Below are 23,270 nucleotides of genomic sequence, written 5' to 3' on the forward strand. Positions count from 1 at the left end.
CAAAAAATATTTCAATAATTTGAAGTATGCATAAATTAAATATTATTTACAAAAATTGTGCATATGTAGTACATGTGAATATGCAACTTACAATTTCAATGCGGTGCGGTGTCATTTTGTATAACCAATCGGAGATTTTTGTTGTATTATCCGGATTCAAGTAAGTTTGTAAATCGAGTGGCATAAATTTCGGTTTATTGTCGCTACTCAAGGCAAAACGGGCATCGGCAAGATGGACTCCAACATTCTGCAAACAAATGCCCATATAAAAATCCTCAATGCCAAATTTTTGTGGGCGCGGACAGAGCGTAGCGTTGTGGAATGCCAGAGTCATAAATCGTCGCAAGGCTTCTTTGCTGAGCACATAGGCGGCACCACCAGACATGTAAGGCTATTCATTTAAAGCAAAACGATAAATAATTTAAAGATGGGTATGAAAAAATTCAAAAAATATATTTATTTAGCGAAAAGCCATAAAATTGTTTTAAAAATACATAACAAGTATTAAAATTTCGGGAAAAACTTATTTTGCTTATAGCAGTACTAGGTGGTTTATAAAATACTACCGGACTAGCAGAGTTTTTTTTTTGCCCGTCCTTTAATTTTTAAGTTAACTGTGCCACTAAATCAATGGCACTGATTCAGAAACAAGGTGCTTGCCAAATAAATATGTAAACATCTCTGAAATCTAAACTCATGTTGAGCGCTGGCTTATGACGTGCCATATAAAAACTACACACGATAAGAAAAAATTGAAAGTCTCACAGTAGAATTCCTTTTCTCTACTACGATTACGCCCAAGGACTGCATTGTTCGGACCCGTTCAAAATGAGCTCCCGACGCCAGGCTAATTGATGTGATTGGAAAGACAAAGGGTTACCTCAGCACCATTTAGGGAATGCAATGGACACACCAAACACATAAGGCGGGAGACGAAAAACATACCCCGTTGTGGCGGTACACTTCACCACCAAGTAATGTCGTTCATGGTTGTGAACGAGAGTCACGCCGCACCTGTACGAGTATGTACACGATCAGCGTGGAAAACTTTTGTTTCAATGAATAAAAGAATAAATGCAAGGCATGATAACCTCCAAGGAGATTTTAGGCCGAGATTCTCTTCCAATGTGCGTCGTGCTCCCTTAAATTTTTCCTACAAATTTGGCGGGACGGAAAATACGTGTTTTACGCCGACTTCGAAGGGCATCTGCAAGGCAGATGGGTTTTCACTAAGAAGCTTCTCATTGCAGAAATACACTCGGAGTACTTGCCAAATCACTGTCGAGAGGTGACCTCGCTTAAAAAATATAAAACATATAGCCATGGTTACTAGGACATGTTTCTGAATTTCACTTCTTCATCAGCTAGCTTTTCGGGAGCTGAGCGTTGAACTCGAATCTCCAACATTCATATCAGTGCAAAGGCAGATGCCTTTTAGCTGCTAAGCCATATGAATGTCCCGTTGTTCGCTGTACAATTGGTCTCTAAGAGTTGCCTTTTTGTTTATATTCCTGTTGATCACCATGTAGGCACATACACTCTGTATGTAGTTTATTCCTAATGGTATGGATATGATTTTTAGGCGCGCTTTTGAAAGCTTAGTAACATTTGTTCGGATTTTTACAGTATTTCTTTTTAATACTTCCGCTGTTACTATTATATCAATATGATCATATGTATTTAATTAGCGAGCTTTGTTCATATTGCTTTATACAATGGTTTTTGTAATTGATATTAGAGAAAAATTGTAAGTTTACAAACGGCGATGGTTACTAGGACAATTTTTCTCTAATATCAATTACAAAAACCATTGTATAAAGCAATATGAGCAAAGCTCGCTAATTAAATACATATGTACATATTGATATAATAGTAACAGCGGAAGTATTAAAAATAAATACTAGGGGGACTCATGTAACCGTATAAATGCCTTATAAAGTGTGTAAACGTATAAATTTATCTAGTGCGTAAACGAGCTGTCAAATTTTGTATGAAAAATCATTTACACAATTTGTATAAATTTACGCGCACATTTCATTGTGTAAACGCGGTATCCTCAAAGGATTGCAACCTTGCAGACATTACAGCAGGCATTTTCATCAGAAATCTCCAACATCAGCAAGTAAATGCGTTTTAGTTTTTATGTTTCACTTAATCCTGGCATTTTTTAACTTGTATAACAATCAATCTTGCCAATAAATGCTACTTTGGACTAGGTAGGCAATTGAAAAGTAAAGTCCTCTCTCGGCGAACGAAAATCATACTCTACAAGTCACTTATCGTACCCGTCCTGCTATATGGGGCAGAAGCATGGACCATGACAACAGCAGATGAAGCGGCTTTGGGAGTGTTCGAGAGAAAAGTTCTTCGAAAGATTTATGGACCTCTACGCGTTGGCGATGGCGAGTACCGAAGAAGATTTAATGATGAGCTGTACGAGCTATACGCAGACATCAACATAGTCCAGCGAATTAAAACGCAGCGGCTGCGCTGGCTAGGCCATGTTATGCGAATGAAAGATGATGCTCCGGCCAAGAAAGTGTTTCTATCGGAACCCGCCTATGGAAGCAGAGGTAGAGGGCGGCCCCCACTCCGTTGGAAGGACCAGGTGGAAAACGATTTAAACTCCCTTGGTGTGACCAATTGGCGCCGGTTGGCGGAGCGAAGGAGCGACTGGCGCGCCTTGTTGGACGGCCATAACCGTTTAGACGGTTAAGCGCCAATTAAGTAAGTAAGTAAGTAACAATCAAAAAAATTTTGTTTGGCAATAATACAGCTGATAAACAATCAAGTTTATCAAGAGTATTACTAGGTGCGTTCATATAACAGCGTGTGTAAATGGATATAATTGTACACCTTATAAGTTTATATGCTTTCATGAGTCCTCCTACTGTAAAAATCCGAACAAATGCTACTAAGCTTTCAAAAGCGCGCCTAAAAATCATATACACACCATTAGGAATAAACTACATACAGAGTGTATGTGCCTACATGGTGATCAACAGGAATATAAACAAAAAGGCAACTCTTAGAGACCAATTGTACAGCGAACAACGGGACATTCATATGGCTTAGCAGCTAAAAGGCATCTGCCTTTGCACTGATATGAATGTTGGAGATTCGAGTTCAACGCTCAGCTCCCGAAAAGCTAGCTGATGAAGAAGTGAAATTCAGAAACATGTCCTAGTAACCATCGCCGTTTATAAACTTACAATTTTTCTCTAATATCAATTACAAAAACCATTGTATAAAGCAATATGAGCAAAGCTCGCTAATTAAATACATATAAAACATATACTTATGTTTATTGTCCTCGGCGGCCGCCGTGGTGTGATGGTAGCGTGCTCCGCTTGCCACACCGAGGGTCCCATGTTCAACTCCCGGGCAAAGTAACACCAAACATTTTGAAAACAGTTTTTTCAACTAGGGTTGCCCCTCGGCAGTGGTACGGCAAACACTGCGGGGGCATATTGCCATGAAAAAGATTTCAGTGAAAATTGGCCTTAATCTCCTCGGATGTAAATCGCGCCATAGGATTAACATTTTTTTTTCATTTTTGTTTATTGTCCTCGCCATGACATCAAAATCCCGTTACCAAGCTTTTGGCTGTCCCATGATCAAAGAAGAAGCAAATCTCAAGTTGAGATCAGTTGTGAACATATTACACAAATCATAAGGAGTTTGTTGGCTGGGTCAAATAATGCGAATGGGGCACATTCTCTGGATCCAGAAAGTATCTAATCGATACCCGCGTTACGTAGCAAAGGAAAGGAAGACCTCCACTGAGTTTGAAGAAAGAGGCGCAGGTGGACTAGATCCCATTTGGGGCTCTTAGTACGCGTCAGTTTGAACGATGAAAGCATTTTTTCACTTTTATTTCAAATGTCAACTGAAACAAGTAAAAAATCAAGGTGTGGGTGAGACCTAACAGGAGATACATATATACTAGGGCGGGTCAATTTGTGGGGAGGCAAAAAAATCGCCCATTGCTCTGTGAAAATCATATTCTAGGGATCAAAATAGGAAACTTTGCCGAAGGAACCATACCTCTAAAACGAATTCTGATGCCCCCCCCCCCCCCCCCAATTTGTGTCGAACTTTTGGGTAGAGGCAAATTTTGAGAAATCCCACTTTGACCCATTTAGAGTGCTCCAATCGAGTCCAGTGTGCCACTGGCATCGGTGGGTCGGGCCTCCAAAGTTCGTGGGGGTCGGTCATACATTTGGACTCATTTTAGAGGTATGGTTCCTTCCGCAAAGTTTCTTATTTTGATCCCTAGAATACGAATTTCACAGAGCAATGAGCGATTTTTAAATCGACCAGCCCTAAGATATAGCCAACTGTAAACTCTAGAAATATGCCACTTAAATTAAAGGCTTAGGACGCGTTGATTGAACTTAATTTTATGCTTACTGTACGCATGAGTTGAGAAAAAATGTGAAGAACTTTTTAGCATTTATATATTCCAACATTAAACCCGTGGATGGATGATCTTTCTCTCCACATTTATAAATCCGTTCGGCGGACACAATCAATAATACCGCGCATGGTTGTACCGATAGGTATAAAGTTCAAAATCAGTTGTAATAACGATGAAATCTCACACCTTGGCTTTACGACAGCCATAAAAAAACGATAACAAATTAATACGTTTATTTAATACTGTAAATATATTTTTAGTAGAGATACTTAGAAATTCGAGGTGGTCTGGAATTTATTTAATTTAAAAATATGCGTTTTCAAAATATCACTGTTTGTTTACACTTCAGTAATTGCATTAATTATGTTGCGAAGCATTGATATGTTTTATGAATAAATTATTTACTGCTCTTAGCTTTCGTCTTCAAATTAAAAGTTGTTTTTATTTGTTTAAGTCATCAACTGCTAATTTGAACAAATTTTGTTTAATTTCAGTTTTGCGTGGGCTTTTTATTTGGCGCGCATTCCGAATATATCTATCATAAAGGTACTTAATTTACTGGGTAATGAAGAAAATATCAGTACAAGGCACTTCTCTCTCAATTTGCGTCGTACTCCTTTTTAATTTTCCCTGCAAATTGGCGGGATGGGACCTACATACATGTTTCACGCCGACTGCGAACGGCGTCTGCAAGGTCGTTTAGTTCTCACTGACAAGCTAGGGGTGTTTGCCAAATCACTGCCGAGGCGCGACCCCGCTTAGAAAACCTGTTTTTCTAGTTGAAGAAACTGGCTTCTAAATTTTTGGAATTGCTCGAACTCAGGATCCTTAATATGGTAGGCGCAGCACTCTACCACCGCACCACGGCAGCCGCTGGGGTAATGACAAGCAAATATAAACTGGCCCTGGATTCTGTAAGCTTGAATTTTGATTCTCAAATCGCGCGAGCTTCTCCACATTCAATTTAATTGCCGCATTGGCAGTAAACCCGTATTTTTTGAATTCCAATGATTTATGTAAGTATAATAAAGCGAGGTAGGCGTGACAGCGGAAGTCTGCACATTTTTGTGTGTCAACAGAATTTTTTGATTCTATGAGTCAATTAGCATCGCAAATTAATATAAAAACAACATATTTACAGTCAGAACTTGTAATAATTAGCATACATTGTTATTCAAATAAAAATATTAGAATTAGCAAAATGAACAAAAGCCTCGAATATACATATGTATAAGCTACATAAGCTACATCTTCCTAATAGCTGACAAGTCGTCGCTTTAAATAATGTGAACTTGTACCCGGCGTGCTCGGTATGGGCATGAAATCATTCGAATGAATAATTGCGATGACATATGTATGTATCTAAATATTCCAATTACCCTAAACTTAAAAAAAAATTTATTTGAGGCCAAAACATAAATAGGTTGAAAAATATTTGCTTCAGTGTCGTTTGCCAGTGCACCCGAGAGCCTCGAAAGACTAAAGATGCAGTTATCCACCGACGTGTTTAACGTACGTATACGTGTGGCGTACGTACACACATTTGAAGGAAATTTATGCCCGTAGTGGCAAGCGACCCCGCCCCTCGGCAGTGTTTGGCAAGCGCTCCGGGTGTATTTCTGCCATGAAAAGCTCTCAGTGAAAACTCTACTGCTTGCAGATGCCGTTCGGAGTCGGCATAAATCATGTAGGCCCCGTCCGGCCAATTTGTAAGGAAAATCAAGAGGAGCACGACGCAAATTGGAAGAGAAGTTCGGCCTTAGATCTCTTCGGAGGTTATCGCGCCTTACATGTTTTTATTTATTTTTATAAATAGATTACATATTTATAAACTGCACTTTTACATAATTATTTCTAATTATTTTTACAATTTTTCAAACTTTAAAACTGCACACGGTCAAAATTAGCGTACAAAAGTTTACTAGGCAACTCTTTCAGCTGACACGTTCTTACGAAAAAAATCAAAATTGTTTTGTTTTCTACATTCCGGGCTACGTTAGTACGTGCGTTGCACGTCGATGAGTTTTCGTTAATATTGCACATTTATAAGATAGGTCGTGTCAGCTGACACGTTGTTTGTACGTACGTTCGTGAGTAACTGGACCTTAAGTATTCGGCGTTCACCTACATATACATATTTCGTATGAGCGCAGCGACAGAGATTCAGTAAAGCAAGCAGTCAATCAGTTCTAATAGCGTTTCCTTTTCTGGAAAAAGTGTTACGCTTTTGTACGCCGCGCAAGGGTTGTAAATATATTTTGTTCCCGTTTAAAAAGCAGGTAAAGCCTTTACGGGACCTTTCGTTCTTTTGTGAAAATTGTTGCCTGCTCGCAACGCAAAAGCGTTACACTTTTACCCTGCGTAAAATGGCGGCGTGATGTGCAACTCTGCTAGACCAGCTGATCGTGAAAATTTATTTTCGTAACTTCACAAAATTTTTAGCGAAGTAAATTGAAATGAAGGAAATAATTGCTAATGAATTTTTATTATCATTGAAATTTGAGAAGATCAGCTGATACACGGGGTAGCCATTTATGTTATCTGCATCCACTATAAATGTTTAACATTCTCTGGTAGGAGTAACTCTATTAAGGCTTTACCATTTGCTTAGGCAACAATTTATTTCAGAAAAGAAAACGCTATAACTTGTACAGATACTCTATATTTCATACTTTTATTTTCAGTTTGTTAAATTAAAGACTACTTTGCTTTCGTGCGCCGGCGTAATTAATTAAAATGGACTTGCTCTTTGTTTTTTTTTTTGCGTCAGCTAGTTTATAAGTGGAACTCAATACTCTCAAAATCAATCATTTCTTCAAGAGAAAGATTGAAGCCCAAAATCAACAAACTGATTGACCTTATCAGTGTGGCTTCATACCTGCTAAATCTACTATCGCTCATATCTTTAGGACACACCAAAACCTGAAGAAGACTCAGAAATTATGTCTATGGGCACCCGTATTCGGAGGCAGAGAACCTTTGAATTGATAATAGTAATAATTTCTTATGCTGACTGTCAAAATGAATGAGTGTCAAAAATGCCATTGCAACGCTTTTAATATCAAATACACACGACTCTGAACTGCCTTATTAGTTTTGAATCATTTTTGTATGACAAATCAAAATTGCCAAACCTATAAAATCTTGAAATTTAATTTGGCGGGAATTGTCAAAGCAATCAAAAATACTCGATGCTTGAGCAAAGTACTGGAGTATTTACTCGTAGTTACTCATATCGGAACAACATTACTTGTACTCAGCGCTGCCACTAGCTCAATTTTTTTTGTATCTAAGAGTTTATCATTTCTGAAAAAATTCATTCCTTTTTTTTCAATTTAAAGGTTGATAGTTTTTGGGTAAGCAGAATTTAGATTCATATGCCAATTTCACACAGTAACCTAATTGAATAATAATTTCATTGAATGAAGTAATTAAGTTTTTCTTCTCACACAAGATCATTTGCTTCATTAAGCGAACATCTGTCAGCAGCACCAAAAAATTACACCTTTACAAAAAAAAGTTAAGTTTAATAGTAGCCGTTTCCTCCTTAACTATAAAAACATTCAAAATAAAATGTATTTATAACAATTCATAGATGTTGTACCTAACCAAATATGTGCCTATTTTTGAAAAAGCCATATTAACTTTTGCTTCAAATACAGTAAAATTAAAATTTTGATTTTTTTTAGTGTTTTCTATTTTTTGTAAATTATTGAAAATAATTTATTTTTGATTGTCATTTGTTGAATTTACAATGAAATCTGAAACATAAAGCAAAACACACTAGATGTTTCACTCCATTAGGCATTCAATAAAGCAATTATGAGATAATTAGGAATTTGAATATCGTATGGAAGATTGAGTTCAATAAGGGCTTTAATGTGGAAAACGCGACTAATTATTTCATTAAACCTCTGTCTGAAATTCGCATTAGAGTAGTATGTAGCAAAATAAGTCAATAAGTAGCAATTGTTTTGTTTAAATTTCGATGTAGAATTAAAGGTTATTTAACTCCATATTTGTCCAAACTATCCACAAATCTGTTCCAAATTGGCAAAATTATAGCGAGTTTCCTAAAAGGACAGCAATTTTATGCATTTCGATACCGTATAAAACATCAATCGAAAACTTGTTACAAAAAACCCACACGAGCATTCGTATTAAGTTTGTATAGAAAAAAGTTGATACTTTTAAAATTTAATTTCCAATTACATGTGCTGTACGGTATCGATATACTAAATGAAGCTATATAACTCTACTACACATTTATAACTTTGCTATTTCTGACCTGATTTTAAAATGATTCACACCAGTTTGAAGCAAATATGATTGAGCGGTACAATTTAACCAAAGCCCATACCAATTAATTGCTTTCTATTAATTTATCCGTGGCCATAAGCAATAATCGCCTAAGTTCCATGTAAAAAGATAGGAATTAGGCGGTTATTGCTTACGACTACAAATATTTTCCAACTTTTCAAGATAAGATTCTGAATTATGCTCTGTTTCTCGCTTAAGTCTAAAATAGCCCATTAACTCTTGGTCTGATTAAAAATCTAATATGGCCGAAATGTTAGGACGAAATAAGATTTTTAATGGGTCACAGTCGTTTTCGCTGATCCATATAAAAAACTGGAGATTTCTTGAGTAGAAGGAAAAATGCGTTCTATTGTTTTTTGAAAGCCGATAATTACGCGAAACCTCAGACTTACTGATTCTTACCTTCATAATATAATTCTGTGAGTTTTTTTCACATACCAAATGATTAAAAAATCAACGTTTTTGAATTATTTTATATAAACTGTTGCACCCTGTATGCATATGGTTTTAAAAATTTTCAAATGTCCGTGGCAGTTCTAAGAGTTATCCAATTCGGCTGAAATTCAATATTTGGAAAAAAAAAAGTATAACAACGAATGGCTTAGTACTTATGCACTAATTAAAAATGCATCCAAATATAAAATGTACTACTACAAAAAAGTTAGGTTTGTATTCGAAGTTCATTCGGAGTTGCGCGACAGCGATATATATTATTTAGGATCTTACAGTATTGTAAACAATTTTGGGGAGTTTCTGATAATTTTGGATCTTCTGCTAACGTTCGAATCGCCGAACTTTCGAATAAATAACTTCGATATTCACTATTGCAAAATAGTCTTTATTTAGACTACTTTCGGAGTAGTACTTCAAAATCACATTTAAACTTCACTAATAGCGTGTTTAAATCAAACATATCGCTTTTACCGCGCTTCTTTTATACTCTCAGTTAGACTCGTTCGTCTATTTCTCCTAGGGTCTAGACCTTTCACGTACATGCCTTCTATAAAACTTGTATCTCATACTTGGTTATTTAGCTATATACATGTACATTTGTAGTTTACGTTTTTCTTCTATATATCCGCGTGTATGTATGAGTAACAGCGTCTGCTCTTATCTGCTGACTGCATATGTGAATGTGAAATAATTTTTTTGCATCGAGCTGCTGGTTATGTGTGTGGAATATTCTTCGTTGCCTTGTACGTAAGTGTGGCTGCTTGCTTTTGCCCAGAACGAAACAAATGCCATTTAAGTTTTAAGGAAATGACTACACCTCCTTTGTCATACCTTATTAGTTATCGATAAATCTGGTGATTATGTAATCAAATGTTACTGGTTTTTAATTTCATTTTTGTGTGCATCTTTTTTGTAGCATCATCAATCAATTAAATCAATCATCAAAGTGTAGGGATTTATTTTTTATTGATGGTTTGCATAAATTTCGTATGGTAATTGGTATCACTTCATTTGACGCTTAGTCATTTATTATCATAATTGCGATTTTATCGCTTGCACGCACGACTAGAGATTTTCAATGCTTGGGATAAATCAGCAGTTGAACAACTTCTTTATTCGGCTGTAATTTAATTTAAATAACTTTATTAACGAATTTTTAAGCTTTCGATGTATCGTTTCAATACTACAAATTTGACGCAATTAATCTCTTCGTGTAATTAAATATATCCTATGTCAAATCAATCTACTGTCGGTCGCTGGGGTTGGAGGTTGTGTACTACCAAATCAATTCGAAAGTCACAGGTTCGAATCCCGGGAAAAGTAACAACAAAATCGCAGTGGTGCTGCAAACACTCCGAATGTATTTCTGCCATGAAAAGCTTCTCGACAAAATGCCGTTCGGAGTTGGCAAGATACATGCAGGCTTAGCCAATATGTAGGAATAAACTATAGGGAGCTCACCAAAGCTTGGAAGAGAACTTCGGTTTTCGCATCAAGATATTATTATTTTTGTTAATTAAAATTTACTTAACTGGCAAACTTACCACTCCATATCGAACCAATTGATATCCGAAATATATGGGGGTCTCCGGGTGATATGCGTAAAGCATGTAACGTAAATTTTCCATAACCATGTACCTAAGAGCAAAAAAAAACATACATGTACTTACATAAATTAGTGAACAATTATTCATTTTTCTCTGTTAGAGATACATATCGCAACGTTTGCTTATCAAACAATATATATTAGCTAAGATACGTTTTTATAACATGTAGCTTTTACTATGTACGGGAGGCGTATATGCATTTATATGCAAAAACTGCCTTAAGTGATCGCCCATCGAAACGTGCTTCCGAAAATTAATCACACTTTAAACCCTTCAGTAGTGGACAATTGAGCCATACAGTTATTATAGCTATTACTGCTACAAGAAGAAAAAGATTAAGTAACTATTGAACCATTTACGTGACGGCATCGAGACCTGGTATTTAACATATGGGAAGGAAAACAGTTTACGAAGCCTATTATAAAATCCAGGAGTCTGTATGTCGCTATGGATGTATTAACTTTGTGGCGATTGCAGCCAGAGAAGTCTTCCATATCCAGTCCCTCTTTTTTATGATATTTATGCACCTTCTATTAACATTCGAATCGCTGAACTATCGAATAAATAACTCAAATATTCACAATGTTCTTTATTTATAACTCTACTGTGGCAGTAATACTTCACAATCACAATACTGACGTAGTTCACTAAAAGCGTGTTAAAAATCAAACTGATTGATCATTCCTCAGCTTGCGCTGCTTTTATACTCTCTGTTGCCTCGTTTGCATATTTCTTCTAAGGTCTAGACTTTTCGCGAACAGCTACTTATTTATTTCTCCTTCATGTATCTGATATTTACGTGCGTATTCTAGTTATATTCGTGTGTATGTGTGATAACTTCTGCTCTTAGCTGTTGCCTACATGTATGTATGTGCAATATTATCTTTGCCGTTAGCTTCGCTATATGTAGGCTGCTTGCTTTGATGTTTACATGCACATATATGTGGCTGCTTCCTTTAATGTTGTCACTAATATGGTGGTAGGAGTTTGATGTATATTGGAACGGCACAACGCCGAAACCGGTTTGTCTCAAAACCAAATTTGACAAGCGATGACGGAAAATCGTTCCAATATACATCATTTATCCACCCTGTCGAAAATCAACAAAACAAAATAAGTGGTAGGAGTTTTCTTTGAACAGAATCCTACTCAGTATTAAAGAGCCTTGAAATTCAGAAGTATTGGCATGCTGCCCATGTCTTTAGGGAAGCCACTTTCCACTGAAATGAAGTTTATAACTCTTGCAACCGGCCTCACTCAAGCGTAGCTTTCATTAAGCTCTGAGTTGCCTACTTCTACCAAATCAAACTATATGAGAGTACCATATCAATACCGCATTTCCTAGTAAGTCGGACGATGTTTGAGAACACAACAAAAGCTTCAGCGTCGACCTCAAAGTATGTATTGTAAACTTTAAATGGTCGAAAGTCATGAAGTCATTAGGTATCCAAAATATAAAGCAAGAGGTTATATACTTATCTCGGATCTTTACTATGTCTAATTTGCAGCTCCCTGAACCACAAAGAGGAATTTTCTTCAGACTGCAGATTTATTCTTAGATGAATGATTACCTCTCGGATCCTTCTGTTTTTTACTTCCTGAAATAATTTGTTTCGTTCTTCTAACGAATCTCTGGTCACTATCTTTATCACTTGGAAGCAGCTGGAAAAGCGGTAATAAAATATCAGGGTTGGGAGACTGTTGTTATAGTTATTCTTCTTACTTTACCGAGTATCGATGTCCGAAAATTAGGTACTAGCCCAGCCATTTTGGTCTGTGGATTTTAGTCGCCTCTTACTTCAGACATGCCTACCGCGGGAATATTCTAAAGCCCTTAATTAGCTGGTTTTACTTCCTCCTTCATCGGCTGCATAAACTCGAACACTATTGCTACCGTCCATAGCAAAAAAGGTGTCTAGTGTAAAAAGTAAAATCGGAGAATATTGAAGTTTTGCTTGGGAAAATTTAATTTTTTCAAGTAAATATCAAAACTAAAACCTTGTTTTATCTTTCACTATAGGTCTTTAATAAGTATTTCTTTAGTCAATGAGTAAACTGTAATCGGAGAAATTTATTGGCAATAAAATGTGTAAAAGGCAGTAAATGCATGTTCTTCCTTTTTGCTATGGACGACAGTATTAATGCGTAAAAAAACAAAAAACATCTTAAAGGCAAACACAAAGGTTAGCGTTTCTGCAAATAAATAAGACGATCGACCAGCCGATATTGAAATAAGCTGCGCCTTCTAGGACACAGGAAATGAGCAAGACTCTGTAATTCAAACTGCAAGCGCGCTCTAGGGTGCCTTTTACGGCCCCTAGACATCTCCTTTAAACCATGACTAGTACTTTCTCAGTAATGGAGTGCAGTTCCATAAGAAAATTTGATGTTGAGATCATGTCAGTTACGAATATGTCATGGCTGCCAGAAGTTTGCAAAAATATATCTCTAATCACCAACAAGACAACCAAAACAATAGACATAAATTACTTGCTTCTTAAATCTCTCTGGCGGGGATGGTACTGAGAGACGCGCTATGTTTATGTTTATATGTTTATCTGTTGGCCTGCCGTTTGGATTCGTCAGCCGGGGAATGCGTCATGTACTATCGGCAGAAAGTGCTCGCGTATTTCTTCGTACCCAACAGGATGTTTTAAACAAAGGCGATGATATATTTTCTGATTTGATGGTCGCCAGGGTCTTGCTGTCTCAAGAGGTCATGTTCTCTCGCCAAGCCTGTGATATTCAGATGTAATGAAGTCAGTTTACCGTTCTAGCGAGAGAAGTATGGACAAGTAGTCGATTGCTAGGATTAGCATCGGCTTTTAATTTACACAGTTTATACCTATGTCCTTCGCTGACTTTTTAAATGTCAAATATTCACACGCATGACGTATCCGCTCACAGTGCATAATGTCCTGTCGTCTATTGATCCACCAACATACCTACCCTACTGTCTGCTCGCATTATCGAATGCAAGAGCTCGTAATGGGCAATAAAGAGCCTAAAATTATGCGATTTTGACAGTTAGTAGAGCATTAATGTCAGAACGCTAACCACTGGCGCAGCAGGTAACATGGGGATATAGATGCTATTGATTTCAAGATTTGCATCGCCTGGAGGGACAGCCGTTTGGCTACATAATGCAACAAAGGCACTATTCGAGACAAGAACTGCACTGGGCACTTGGCGCAACCGTATATTTTCTGTACTGGGAAACGGTGCACATGGTGACAGGGATTAGAGCTCTTTTTCCTAGTCCTTCTGGTGTACTGCTTCCGGAAAGAGGGCGGGAAGACATTAGCAGGGCCCGGTGTGCGGCATTAGCTTCGTAGATAGTAGCAATAGGGACAACTGTGTGCGCTGAAAGCGGGATGCAACCACGTGACAGACTGACAAGAGTTTGACCGTCCTTAATATATTATTTTTCGGCAAACTCTGAAAACCTCCAAAACAAAAATTTTGAAATTCCCTTTTTCAATTTAACCAATAAGAAAAGGTTAGTCGTTATATGTATCTACAAAAATAAGACTTCAAAAAATTTCATTTTCCATCAAAAATTTTTAAATGAATCTACCTGAAAATTCGTATATCATGAATGAGACTGGTTTTAGTGAAGATTAGTGAGACTATTATTGCGTTCAGTTTAAAATTTAAACCGATAAAAATTAAAAACCGTAGAGTTAGTTGAGCAATTTTCAGTTTAGGTTATAAAACATAGTTTGAAAAGTTTCCTAACCCGATTAATGGTTTAAAATTTAGAATCAAACATATAACCGTGTATGTACGCGCACTTACGTATCATCATCAGCCTTCACGAACCAATCATAATCATCATAATAATTATCATAAACATAACGAAATCCCTCACGAGTTTTTTTCCACAAATCATCATAAGTATCCATCTCAGGTTCGATCACTGACACCGCACCCAAATCTGCATCCATTTCACTGCTAAGAAATATGAGACGTGAACACCGTTTGCCCCATGTGGCCTTTACATGCTTGGCATGGCTTTCATGTTGATTAGGTGATGTCAATACCATACACACTACTCGTAGATTTTTGTTAAGATGCTGGTGTAGTATATCATTCTGTGTATCCAGTTCTTGCAAGGCCGTCATATAACGCGTTTTCCAATATTCAGTAGCTGTGGTTTGTTGCCGCTGCTTCACTGTGTCTAGTTGAAAACGATTATAAAGTAGCAATGTGCCAAGCGCCATGAGGAAGCCCAATACAAATCCAATTAGTATGAGCAATTGTACTCGAAGTGGGGAGCAATTGTTTCGTGTATGGGAACCGCGAGGGTAGTATAAAGAATTTGAACTCATGGTTTATTTTCTTTGTATAATATTATACACCTTTTTAGTTGATCACAAACATAATATGCAAATTCATTGTATTTATTTTGTATACTTCATTGCTTTTTTTCATATTTTTATTTGTGGTCGAACTTTACTATCTGAAAAATGACATACTCCATCAACACCTTTAACTTAAAAATATCACTGTTAAATTCTTTATGCGCATACGCAAATACCGCATTGAACTTTGCATTCATATATTTACACAAAGTTTCGAAAATATTTAACGCGCCAATAACTTCGATCGGCCTATTAAAAAACTCCCGAATCGTTCACTAGTCTTACTTGGTGCGCCTATTGATTGCGACCAACTAAACGTTGGGTGTCACGCTGCCTGGTGCAGAACGCCACATAGTCCAACTTTTAGTAACAAATGCACAGTGTTCTACAATCATGTAAGTCGGCAGAAATTACTTAAATATGGTCAAAGTAAATTCGAAGTTGGTATAGCGACCATCACTTACGACACACTCATACAAAAAGATAAAGATACGTTGTGGTATCACAAAATCGGAGTCTTCGGCAGATCTGATAAAATTCACAATATGAAACAAACTTATGTTACAGGCCTACCATAATTTTTATACTTAGCTGAGCAGAGCTCACAGAGTATATTAATTTTGTTCGCATAACGGTATCCCGTAACTGCATAAATTAATCGAGATAGATATAGACTTCTATATATCAAAATGATCTGGCGAAAAAAGAAATTAATTTAGCCATGTCCGTCCGTCCGTCCGTCTGTCCGTAAACACGATTACTTGAGTAAATTTTGAGGTATCTTAATGAAATTTGGTATGTAAGTTCCTGGGCACTCACTACAGATCGCTATTTAAAATGAACGAAATCGGACTATAACCACGCCCACTTTTTCGATATCGAGAAACCGAAAAAGTTCGATAATTCATTACCAAAGACTGATAAAGCGACGAAACTTGGTAGGTGGGTTGACCTTATGGCGCAGAATAGAAAATTAGTAAAATTTTGGACAATGGACGTGGCAACGCCCACTTTTAAAAGAAGGTAACTTAAAAGTTTTGAAAGCTGTAATTTGGCAGCTGAATATGTAATGTTCGGTTACACCCGAACTTAGCCTTCCTAACTTGTTGTTATTATTGGTTTTACCTTTGTGCCTAGCGAGAGCGACGCATTCGCAGAGAATGTGAACTGGCGTTACATCATCCAGCTCACAAAAACGACAAATTTGGGTATCGGATAGATTTATCTTACTTAGGTGATATCGTAGACCACAGTGTCCCGTGAGAGTTCTTAGATCTCCCTGCTTAGATTAATGAGTTTTCTGATACCTTCGTTGCCGCAAGTATAAACAGTTTGGCCTGTCTTTTCTCTGGGCTGTCAATCCAGTGACGACTGAATTCTTTAGTTTCCCAGTTACTTATAATTTCCCTGGTGTGAGCTTTTGTAAGTCCACAAAAAAACTCTGGACCATGCTTTGCTAGGTAATCTGCATGATCATTACCTTCATGTCCCTGATGTCCGGGAACCCATCCTAACAAAACCTTGTTTTTGGCTACCAGGTCATTAAAGATTTCAATGCAGTCAACCACTAGCTTAGATTTAACTGTGTAGGATTGCAAGGCACAGGAGCCCGCTTCGATGTTGAGCCCCTAAGCAGATATTCTCTACCACAGACTTCTATTGCATGGATTTCAGCCTGAAATATGGTGGGGTAGCATCCCATTGGTATCGATTTCTTGAAGTTCGACCACAAGATGCCAGCTCCCGTTCTTCCGTCATCGAATTTCGATCCATCCGTGAACCAGACCCTTGAGTCATTATAGGATTCATTGTTTTCCAGTGGTTCCTGTCCACACTGACAAACAAACGCAATAACATAAAACCTTTATACTTTATTGTTGTTGTATTAAGGAAGATTTTGGGGAGTGTTATCGATGTTGATCTCGGGAACGAATAATATGACCACATTAAACCTTCTAGCCATTCGGTTTCGCAAATTTTTAATACCAATCTATTTTTGGTCCAGATAAGCTGGTATATCAAATTTCGTAAAGATATTTAAATTTTTGCTCAAGTTATCGTGTTAATGTAGGTCGGGCATGACTTAATCAAAAAAATGTTCGATGCGGATAACTTTATGCCATTATGTACTGCCGTTATCCAATCAACTTAAATATCCTTGTGTACAAGTACATTTTAGATTTAGATCCAAACTTTTAACTGTGTTGTTACCAAAACATATCTTTAACAAATATAATGAAGCTCAATGCTCGGGCCTGCTAGAGCCATAGTAGTACAGCGTTATCAAGAATTCAGTGGGCATATTACATGATCGCGTACAGGCGATCCGTATTAGAGCCACAATAGGAAGGTTGGCGCAAGGGCGCGGATGTATAGGAAGAAATACTACACGCTAGGACAATGGTTCCGATATATTCTGCTGATTCAATAAAAGGTATATTTTACAACCTGCCGGGTCACTGTGGTATTGTTTAGGCAGACGCGAAAGCCTTATAAACTGCAGCCATGTCAACTTTTACGTTGATAGTCATGCTGCCCTTAAGAACATAATCTCACATAGCCCATTCCGGAAGCGTGCTGGAATGCAAGGAAGCAATTAAAAGAGTTAGCATAAGGAGAAACTTACTTACTTGATTTTCAGACAGGGTGGATAACTGATGTATATTGAAACGATTATGCGTCATCCCGTCATCCCGGTTTCGGCATTGTGATATCTTCAGCTCCATTTTCCGAAAGACAAGGGATGATGGAAAACAGAATACAGAAATTTATTGTGTCCTAGTTCATATAGGTAATGATGGTAAGGAAACGACGGGAAGTCATAACCCTTGAAGCATATACATTACACGTTGCCATCAGATTGGGTGATATAGAGAATTTCAAGTGACCAACTAAGCAGTGAAGTCGTAGAACAAACCGCGGATGAAACAAACTTTAGGGCTTCGAAAAAACTTGCGGTAACAATAAAACAGGTTCAGTCTGTGCCAGGCCCCTACGGACATCCGAGCTCCATCTAATCTTAACTTCAGCGCTCTTTAAAATATTACTGAATTTCAGTATTTTATTTGACTGCAGTTGTTTCTTTACACACTGTTCAAAGTCAGCTGATATCACGATGTTGAGTCACCTTTCAAGCGGAGTTGTGGTTACGTTGTTGATGCTGCCTCTTCATATTGACCTATGATTGACTGGTTTGTATTATACTCAGCGAACTTTGCACACAGAGTATATTAACTTTGATTGGAAAACGGTTGGTTGTACAGGTATAAAGGAATCGAGATATATATACACTTCCATATATCAAAATTATCAGTATTGAAAAAAAATTTCATTGAGCCATGTCCGTCCGTCCGTCCGTCCGTTAGCACGATAACTTGAGTAAATATTAAGATATCTTCACCAAATTTGGTACACTAGCTTATCTGGACCCAGAATGGATTGGAATTGAAAATGAGCGAAATCGGATGATAACCACGCCCACCTTTTATATATATAAAATTTTGTAAAACACAAAAAGCCTGATAATTTAGTAAATAATACACCTAGAATGTTGAAATTTGGCTCATTGAGACTCTTGATAAAAATTTGGAAAATTTTTTTAAATTGGGCGTGGCACCGCCCACTTGTGATAAAATCAATTTTACATATATTATTAATCATAAATCAAAAATCGTTAAACCTATCGTAACAAAATTCGGCAGAGAGGTTGCCTTTACTATAAGGAATGATTTGAAGAAAAATTGACGAAATCAGTTAAGGACCACGCCCATTTTTATATAAAATATTTTTAAAAGGGTCGCGGACGAATAAAATAAGATATATCTTAGCGAAAAAGAGCTTTGTATCAATAGAATTTTACTTTCTAAATTGAATTATAACATTAAATTGGAAATCACTAAAATTTTTGAAAATGGGTGTGGCACCGCCCCTTTTACGACTAGGCAATTTTCTATGTTTCGGGAGCCATAACTCGAAGAAAAATTAGCATATCGTAATGAAATTGTGTACACATATTTTCCTTATAGCAGAAAATATTTCTAGTAAAAATGGACGGGATCGGTTAAAGACTAAGGCAACTTAGATATAAAACAAATTTAAAAGGGCCGTAGACTAGAATAATAAGCTATAACTTAGCAAAAAATAGTTTTGAATCAATGATATTTCACTTATCAAGTTTTATTGTAAGACGAAATGAGGAGACATTGTTTTTTAAACGGGCGGTGCCATGTGTTATGTAGAAAAGTAATTTATCTGAAATGAAATGTACAATCGAAGCTCACGCTGAGTATATAATGTTCGGTTACTCCCGAACTTAGACACCTTTACTTGTTTACTTATAAATTTAATTTTTTTCCGTTTGTCTTAACTTCGACTTGAGGTTATTTCAACTTAGGCTCGCGCGTGTTTTATTAATCTTTCTTATTACATCTAATATATTCTTCTTTTTAATGTTTTCATTTTTTGTTGTTTTACATTTTTTTCAACACCGATGATTTGCATTGTTTGCTAATATTACAGCATCCAGCCGTCTTCACAATTTAATATCTTAAGGTGTGTCCAACGTGTATGACGCGACAGCAACGCATACAGCATGGAGCGAATGCCTAAAGTTCGGAGGTAAACAAACAAAAATTTGCTTCAATGTAATTTTTAGTACTCCTTTCTTCAACATTATGATCATTACATAATAAGAATTATTAGAATGCTTTCAGCCAAAATTTTCTTCATAAAAGGAATAAGCAGTACCTTTGTATGTGTTTATTTTTGTATAGGTATGTTATGCCTTAAAAAAAATTAAAAAAAATCCGAAAACTCAGGCTCAGTTTTTAAGAACTCAAAAGTTTTACTTTGTTTGACTAAAATTCGTTTAGAAAGTTTTTCGAATTTTTTATAGAGGTTGTAATATTTAATTACTCGAATTCCCTATTATTCCAATTTCAAAAGTCGAGTATTTGTACTCGAATAGCCGTACTACGTCGATTATTTGGATAGTTCTTCGTTGACTATTCTAATAGATAAACCATACAGTGCTTGTCAAGCGTCTTTTAAGTTTTAACTAAATTACTTATTTCTTCCCACTTGCAGCGTTTAAGGCTTCTTTGATCACAAAATGTATGAGGTTGTAAATATTTTGTCTTTTACAAAGCACTGTTGTTGTGATTCTGTATACATGACTGACGTGCCCGGTTTTCTTGCCAATATTTTCGTTTTTATTTAATGGTAAGTCAGACTGGAATGGAATGATTTCAGGATATTAGTGGAATATGTAATCATAAAAACCGTCCGCTTTTTCGATTAATTAGCAGGATTCAAATTTAAAATAATGTTCTATATTAGTAGTGATACAAAATTGTACTTAAATATGTACATCACTCAAGTATTCCTGGAGCCAGGAGGACAAGAAACATTTTCTTTTGTTTTGAGTTTCATTAACTTTTCGAGAAATCTGTGTTCAAAGCTTTCATGTCAACCAATTGTCACTCATTACATTCCGGCCGGTCGATTTCGAACTTACTTTTATTGTAGAAAGATCAGAGGCCTTATTATGTAATTCGATTCGAATGGAAGCAATTCGAGAGCTGTCAAATTACATACTTTTTTTTTAAACCCGAAAGAAATTTCCATTGTGAATTCGTACAAGTGAAAAATCTTTCTATTCCTCCATTGCCATACCTACCTGTCAAATAATAGCTGACAGGGAGAATGGCTGTAGCGAATGGCCAGAGAATGGAAGAAAGGTTTATTTTTTGCACGCCGCTATTAAATTAAAGTGCCATGAATCGCCCATTTGTGTTTCAAATCAGCTTTTCTTTCAATTGTGTATACAGAAAATAAGACAACATATTGATTTTAATTTCCAAAATCTAGTTATTAGATAAAATATGTAAACAATGTAATACAACAGTCGTTTACAAAAATGGTTGGAAAACATTATTGAGAAATGATTTAAGTAATCGAACAGCGATTGAATTGTGGCTGATTGAGGCTGTTTACTATTGTGAACGCTTTTTTTCAAACATTCGCCACTTGTATGAATTCACAATGGAAATTTCTTTCGAATCGAATAACATAATAAGATATGGCACCTTGGAAAAGTACGGATCCCCCTTTATAAAAGGTTCCTTAATATTGTTACGAATATTAGCAAAACTAAGGGGTGCTGCTATCTCTAAGCCGATGCTAAGCAGTGACGTGAATTCACATCAATAATTCAATCATTATGTATCTACATAAACGAAACAATAATTGCGTCTACATATATGTACCATGTACGTATACGAGCAGCGTAGAAACAATGCACAAACACATGCATACATCTGAGACACTCCTGAAAGTATGCAATGAGAGAAGCTATAAAATCGTGCAATTGTAGTTACAGCTGAGAAGTTTGAGAGCTGATGGTAACTAGTAGATTCTGGAAGCGCCTAGAAGATGCGAACGTGGAAATCAGAGAGCATAAAAGGCAGCAAATGTAGAGGCGCTGGAATTCAGTTTGATTTGAGCTATCAAGCAGTTTCGATTAAGACGCTATCTAGCGAGCAATAGCAGTATTATTTTAAAAATCAGTTTGAGTGTTATTGTGAAGTACTTTAATAAAGGCCATTTTGCATTAATAAATATTGGAGTTATTTATTATTCAACAGTTTAGTGATTCGAACTTAGCAGAGGGTTGCAAATAAGAGGATTTGCAAGTAAATTCTTTACAATATGTTAAAATTTTAGTTCAAAGATTTTGTTACCGATCAGTTTGTTTGGTATGCAAAATTTTTTATTTTTATAAGCTTTTCTGATCTAATTGTCGATAGTGCGAAAATTTTAGATTTTTGAAAATTTGTTCATATTCTTAACAAATTATTGATTTTCCGGGAATTTTTGTGAGCTTACTTTTTTTTTGTCACTTAAATCGAAAAGTTCGGAAAATTTTCGTGAGGACACCTTCTAGTATCTAGTAATCGGTCAAATTAACAGCGATTCAACAAGGAAGACATATCGCACACCTAAATCAAAAAGGAACTAACTAAAAAATCTGAAATTTTGAAGTTATGAGTACCAACGGGTTCCCAAATTCAAAAGCTACCGAACTGTATACTCGATTTATTATTACCTCGACTAATCAGAGAGAAATGGCTTTGAAAAAATAAAAATTGCTTTTTCGCATATAGCTAAGGCAGACAGTTTTTCGCGTTTTCTGAACATATCGATATTTTGAGTTGATCGCTGTTTTGATCCAGGTATATCGTGTATACGTAAAATCTTTTATGAACACTTCATCATTCACTCATCGTTTAGTTTCGATTATTGAAAATCAAACAAATCAACTATTCGAATAGTGAAATTCGATTAATATCCCACTATTTTAAACTTTTATGAGCATACTTTTATACTACAATTTTTACAAGAAAAACAAATTTTGAGATTGAATGATAATAGGTAACAGTTTCGTTACCCCAATTTTCTTTAGAAATATTGGCAAAAGAATAAAAATTAAATCTCGAGCTAGAGCTAGACAAAATATTATCATAATCTTAACGAACTTTTATTAGTCCCTACCTATGCATACGATTTAAACTTTTTGCCGGTATTTTAATGCATTTGTCCATACACCAGCAAAACGCCTGTACCGGGTGCATCCTCTAATTGAAGTCTGCTCGTGGTTTTAGTTATCTTATTTATTTGTTACCTGTAAATGTTAAGTGAACAAATACATATGTATTTACATACGAATGTCACAGTTTTATGTGTGTCAATGCACAATTGTTTTGAGTCAAATGCCGAAATCTGTAATGCGAAGACAGTTATCTGTCATAATAAAAACTTCATGCTGATTGGCTTCTTTTGGTTGCAGTTTATGGTCATAACTTAGATATTACTGCTAGACGGCTCTTACAAACCATCTAAGGGAATTCGCCATGTCTTGCAAACGGTACACGGGTAGAACGCATTGAATGCATGGATTGCACGGCTTGTATATTCACAAAAACAAAATACACGCACGCAAAAATATGCTAAAGTCTATGTACGTGTATTTTCGTGTAACGAGTTGTAGAAAATGAAAGTGCTACCTACCCTGCTTTAACGGTATTAAACGCCACTTTCTCATTTCGC

The 23,270-nt window shown here is 36.3% G+C and overlaps 1 protein-coding gene across 4 annotated transcripts in view; it reads right to left on the reverse strand.

Annotated features, from left to right (window-relative positions):
- Positions 1-15,468, reverse strand: part of LOC137242184 (glycoprotein-N-acetylgalactosamine 3-beta-galactosyltransferase 1) — an 82,384-nt gene extending 66,916 nt beyond the window's left edge. For 3 of the 4 annotated variants that reach the window (XM_067769551.1, XM_067769552.1, XM_067769549.1), the window contains exons 1-3: positions 14,599-15,468; positions 10,738-10,831; positions 92-391 (exon numbers count right to left, since the gene is read on the reverse strand). In XM_067769551.1, coding sequence (XP_067625652.1) covers positions 92-391; positions 10,738-10,831; positions 14,599-15,131 — 927 coding nt within the window. In that variant the 5' untranslated portion in view covers positions 15,132-15,468. The remainder of the gene's footprint in view (positions 1-91; positions 392-10,737; positions 10,832-14,598) is intronic. The other variant, XM_067769550.1, reaches the window with a different exon arrangement.
- Positions 15,469-23,270: the final 7,802 nt, after the last annotated feature.

The sequence above is a fragment of the Eurosta solidaginis genome, chromosome 2 (genome assembly GCF_040869045.1).
Source record: "Eurosta solidaginis isolate ZX-2024a chromosome 2, ASM4086904v1, whole genome shotgun sequence".
NCBI lineage: Eukaryota > Metazoa > Arthropoda > Insecta > Diptera > Tephritidae > Eurosta > Eurosta solidaginis.